Source organism: Muscardinus avellanarius (genome assembly GCF_963383645.1).
Source record: "Muscardinus avellanarius genome assembly, chromosome: 1".
Lineage (NCBI taxonomy): Eukaryota > Metazoa > Chordata > Mammalia > Rodentia > Gliridae > Muscardinus > Muscardinus avellanarius.
The window spans coordinates 180310378-180316442 of record NC_137786.1 but is presented as its reverse complement, the minus strand read 5'-3'; the positions used below and the strand labels follow the sequence as shown (position 1 = coordinate 180316442).

The 6065-nt window shown below is 37.9% G+C and overlaps 1 protein-coding gene across 1 annotated transcript; it reads right to left on the bottom strand.

The window, feature by feature from the left end:
- Nucleotides 1–277: 277 nt before the first annotated feature.
- LOC308267756 (olfactory receptor 52E2-like) lies at nucleotides 278–1213 on the bottom strand (the record flags this gene model as incomplete). Its single annotated transcript, XM_080702663.1, has 1 exon — nucleotides 278–1213. The coding sequence occupies one exon, from the start codon at nucleotides 1211–1213 to the stop codon at nucleotides 278–280; it is 936 nt and encodes a 311-aa protein (XP_080558789.1).
- Between the last annotated feature and the right edge of the window lie 4852 nt (nucleotides 1214–6065).

Sequence of the window (6065 nt, the reverse complement as noted above, 5' to 3'; positions counted from 1 at the left end):
CATATACAATATCATTACAATCAATGGTATAAGTTGGCATGTTTATAATGTTCATGATGAAATTGCATGATATAAGCATATAGTAGTAATGGAATAAAAAGGCTTCATATTTCTGAAAATATAAAAAAAGAAGGAAGAAGTGATAGGAGTGGGGCACAAAATAAGTATCAACATAAATAGTATGTCCTGTTAAAAATATTTAAAGATACATTGTATTGCAATATGTTTCTATGTTCAAAATTTTGCTCTGGTAAATACTCTATTCCTCTTCAATTTTTTATTTTTGTAATAATATTTTTTTCACATGGTCATAGATCTGCTTGGTTCTGACTCCATAGATGACAGGATTGAGCATTGGTGGCACCACAACATACAGATTGGCCAGGAGTATGTGGATATAGCGGGGGACATTCCGGCCAAAGCGATGCGTCATGAAGGAAAAGAGGGCTGGTGTATAGAAGGCGAGGATGACACACACATGGGAACCACACGTGCTGAGGGACTTGATTCGGGCCTCACGAGAAGGAAGACGAAAAACAGCACGCAGTATCTGCACGTAAGAAAGGGCAATGGCTATGATGTCAAACACCAAGATTGAAATAGCACCCAAGCCATAGATGACATTGATCTTGATACTGGCACAAGCCAGACGAGCAAGCCCCATGTGCTCACAGTAAGTGTGGGGAATGACATGATTCCCACAGAAAGGCAATCGCAGTATGAGAAATACAAATGGGATAACAGAAATAAATGACCTTACTAACACGCCAAGTCCTAGCACAGAAACCACCTTGTTGGTGAGGATGGTGCTATATCGGAGTGGATTGCAGATAGCCACATAGCGGTCATATGCCATTGCCAAGAGGACTGCGGACTCCATGCCAGTGAAGTTGTGGATGAAAAACATCTGAGTGAGGCAGGCACCAAAGATGATCTCCCTGAAGCTAAACCAAAAAATTCCGAGCATCTTCGGGATGGTCGCTGTCGAGAGGCCCAAGTCAATGGTGGCCAACATGGCCAGAAAGTAGAACATGGGCTGGTGGAGGCTGCTCTCAGCCTTGATCACCAACAGGATAGTGATGTTCCCTATGAGCGCAATCATGTACACAGCACAGAAGGGAAAAGCAATCCAGATGTGAAAAGTTTCTAGTCCTGGGATCCCCAGCAACAAGAAGGAGGAGGGGTGAAACTGAGTGTCATTCAGAAGAAACATCCTGCTGAATGCATAAGTCCATGGTGCTTACAAATGTATGCTCATCCAGTCTGCAGGATACTCGGCAAACTTCAAGAGAGTTAAAAGCTTAAACAAAAAAGGGAACCTCATGATTATACACACGATTCTTTATTTGATTCACACAATTTTTTTTTTTCTGCAGGTCCGGGGATGGAACCCAGGGGCCTTTGACCTCCAAGCTACATCCCCTGTCCCTGCCCTAATTTTTTATTCTTTATTTTGAAACAGGGTCTCACTAAGTTGCAGAAGGCCTCAGTAGTAGCTGAGGCTGTCTGCGAACTGCGATCCTCAGGTCTCAGCCTCCCAAATGCTTGGATTACAAGCATGTGCCCCCACACCCGGGCAATTCACACAATTTGTAATCCCAGTACTTGAAAGGCTGAGAAAAAAGGATTGATCGCAGGGTCAGGGTGAGTCCCAGTAAATTAGTGAGGCCCTCAGCAACTTAGTTAGATGCTGTTTCTAAATAAATAAGTAGAGCTGAGAGTATAGCTCAGAGGTAGAATGTCCCTAGACTCAATAACCAATACATCAAAAAAAGGAAAAGATGAAATAATAAAAGAATGAAATGCATTACATAAAGCACAAAGTGAAGCAGTAAATTCTCAATAAGAAGATTCTGGAAGAGGTTTTGCTATAGACTGTAATAAAACAGTGCCCTTCTTGTGCATTAATTTGCGATGGTTTTAGCACTCATATTGTGCTAAGTGTTTGCCTCAATATAGCTCCATTAGCTTAGCTCTCTCATCATCACCAAAAGAATTTACGTTCAATTCTGACAAACAAAGGGCTCTGCTAGGCCACAGCAAGAGTGTTTTGTTTGTTTTTGCGTGTGTGTGTGTGTGTGTGTGTGTGTGTGTGTGTGTGTGTGTGTGTTACTGAGGATGGACCACAGGGGCATTCTACTTCTGAGCTACACCTGAGCCCTACATTATTTTTATTTTGAAGCAGCATCTCTCTAGGTTAATGAGTTTCACTACTTTCTAAAGTTGTTCTTGAACCTGTGATCCTCCTTTCTCAATCTCTCAAGTACTGGAATTAAAGACATGCATTATAATGCCAGGCTTAAAGAGTGATTTCTATTGACACCTTAGAGTTAGATGGTAACACAGAGGTGTTAGACAGGTATTAAGTTGCTAATAAGCACTATTTATTGTAACCTAAAATGTTGAAATAATTTTAAATGATTACAATTGCCCCATTTTAAGGTATTTACTTATAATTATTACACATAATGAAGTAAATGTAGTTAAAACAGGAGAACCAACTACCCTTTACTGAAGTCCCATCTACTACTTAGAATTGTATAATAGAACCTGTTCAAATACCATATAAAATCTTTACAAAAATCTATAGGAGAACTTGTTTAATGTTACTTTGCCAGGGAAATGAACCTTGAATACTTATTCATGGCATATATAAATAACATCCCCTAAGCACACCTATTCAAACATATCCTTAAAACTCACATTTATGAAGAAGAAATATGAGTATCTTCATTTAAAATCTTAGGTAATCACGATTTTAAGAGTTTAAGAATCATGGCAACTATGTTCATGACCAGGCTAGCTACAGAGAAGTAATAGGTTGTGCATTGGATTATTGAGAGCAAACAAAATTGATCATTTCAAAGTTACCTAAAGTCACCTGTTCCTATAATGTTTTATGTACCTTATGTATGTCATTGTTAGCAGAATGTTTTCTAAGCATTCAATACATAATTATACATAAATATTTCATACTAAAATGTCTCTTTTAGCCAGGCGTGGTGGCGCACGCTTGTAATCCCAGCATTCGGGAGGCTGAGACCTGGAGGATCACGGTTCGCGGACAGCCTCAGCTACTTAGTGAGGCCCTCTGCAACTCAGTGAGACCCGGTTTCAAAATAAAGAATAAAAAATAGGGCAGAGGGTGTAGCTCGGAGGTCAAATGCCCCTGGGTTACATCCCCAGACCCGTGGGGGAAAAAATAAATAAAATATAAATAAAATGTCTCTTTTGATTACTTCGTGTCATTAGAGGATTTCAAAGGAGCAATACTAATTATGACTACAATTTCAAGAACACAGTCAGAACATTATCTAGAAACTGATGTGAGAGAGAAGCAGAGCCAATTAAAGAAAGTCCATAGGAAACCTATAGTGAAAGAAGCAGTAGAATATAGAGGAGAAGCAGGAAACTCCTAGGAAGAAAGAAATAACAGTTGGAAAAAAAAGTTAAGAATAAGAGCTTTTTTTTTTTTTTTTTTTTTTTAGCAAGAGAAACAGTGTGGAATATCCATAAAAATAGAAACTATCCCTGGGCTTGATGGCCCACACTTCTAATCCCCTCACTTGAGAGGCAGAGACTGGAGGTTCCTGGAGATTCCAAGCCAGCCTCTCTGGCTTAAGAGACCCTGTTCCCAAATAAAAATATAAAGTAGGTCTGGGAGTGTAGCCCGGAGGTAGAAGGGTTTCCAGGAACCTCAGTACCACCAAAAAATAAAAAAAGAAACTATCTTCTAGGGTGTTTTTCCTTAATAATGGAATAGTGAATATTTTTTAAAAGGACTGTGATACAGACAACATAAGGACTGGAAATAGAATCCACTCATAGAAACAAAATTTGAAGGGGTTTAATCTATGTAAATGCCAATGGTGGGTTTATTATTAAATGAAATTTTCTGTATTTCTAAGTAATGTCTGTGAGGAACAAGAGTATAGTTGATAGTTTTAGAAAGTCATAAAAACAATGTGGAAAATTTTTAGTAGATGAGAAAAGTATGTTAGATAAAAGGTGTCCAGATGATCATTGAAAGAAAGCAATAACCTATGTTTCTAGTTATTTTGTAAGAAGAAAATATTGTATAATATTCTGTCTTTGCAAAGAAGTCACTGGGGAACTTAGACATATAAACTCACATAATTATATTCTATAGTGGGACAGTATCTGAGCAATCAGTTAAGTAGACAGTGATATGAATGCCAATGGAAGACATGAATAGAACAACAAAATTGTGTAGTTGTCTACCTCATGTCAATATCTAGACTAAATCATAAGTCTTACCAGCATTGACCTCTCACTTCCACATATTAAAATAGAACACTCTGCTTCTTGTCTAATCTCATGAAATTTAATTCATTTGCCTCTATCCTAATGGAACTGTAAATCATTTTCATTTCTTCAGTTAATACAGCACAGTATTTTGCAGGGATTACAAGCATAAACTGTAGTCTCATCAGTATGCTGAAATACAATTTTATGACCATAGTCTAAAATAGTTATTGTTACTCAGAGCCAGGTGTGGTGGTATACACCTGTAATCGCAGTACTTTGGAGTCTGCGATTGGAGGATTTCAATTTTGTGGCCAGCTTCAGCAACTTAGTGAGGACTTCCCCAACTTAGTGAGATTCTGTTTCAAAATAAAATAGAAGTGGGGGTATAGCACAGCAGTAGAATGTTCCTGTGTTCAGTCCCCAGTCACCCCAAAAAGTGTTACCTATCATCACTGTGACTTTGCACAGCTATTTTAACATCTCTATTTCTTATTTTCATGAAAAAATAGAAATAATAAAGATAAATGATTCAAATATGTCACAATTTTTAATGATAATTATTTTAAGATACTTTGTGCTTAACACAAAATGTTTTAAAATATTTTAAAGACACTACATTATCCATCATTCTCTAGATAACAGGAGACTGATTTTTCTAAAATGTACACAAAGTGAATTCAGGCTGAAATCTAAATGATCATTTGTAGTGTCATTCTACTCATTCCCTAAGCTTCTTTAGACTTTACTCCACAAAGCCTTTTTTATTCCCTCTTCTATCATCTCTGTCCATAGCTACACCCTAAGGATGCTCCTGTGAGCTGGGAGATAGGGAGACTCACCAGGTCGAGGACCAGGAGAGAATCCTGCCTCTGCTTTTTCTCAACCTACTCAGTCTATATGAGTGTGCTGCTTTTTGCACAAGAGGCACTTGAAATAACAAACCTCCAGAGATTATTTTGTAAAAGAAACAAAGTCCCTGAGGAGTCTGCTTTCTAATTTGTCCCTGACTCAGAAAGATAGAGGCACTAGGGGCAATTGCTTCTAAGGAAATGAAGACAGAAAGTGAGGTGCAGTCAGCAGATAGCAGATAGGGGGTCCCAGACTTACTATCCCCAGAAGCACTGATTTAACAGCTATTCATGGACAAAGTATCGGACCTCTAAAATTCAAATGAGAGGATATAACAACCTGACGGAACACAGAAGAAAAAAATAATCACATTAGAAGATGGGCATGGCCAGGCATGGTGGTGCACACTTATAATCCCAGCATTCAGGTGGTAGAGATAGGAGGATGGTGGTTTGCAGACAGCCTCCTATACTTAGAGAGGGCCTTTGCAACTCAGTGAGACCCTGTTTCAAAAAATAAAAAGACTAAAAAATAGGACTACAGGTGTAGCTCAGAGGTAGAATATCCCTAGTTTCCTTCCCCAGGACTACAAAAAAAAAAGATATACATATAGTGTACACCAGTAATCCCAATACTTAGGAGAGCAGGTTCAAAGTCAGCCTCAGCAACTTAACAAAACCCTGTTTCAAAATAAAATATAAAAGGGCTATAGGTATGACTTAAGGTAGAATTCACTGGAGTTCAATTCCCAGTATTATTATTATTATTATTATTAATAATAATAATAATAATTAGAAAGGATAAAAAAACAGTTTAGCTTACCCATAAGACCAAACTTGGCATGGTGCACTGTCAAGGGAAATTCCTCAGCCCTAGAAAATGTGGCATACAAATATAATGGAATAATACATAGATTTACAAAATAAATAGATCCTGTCATTTGTAAA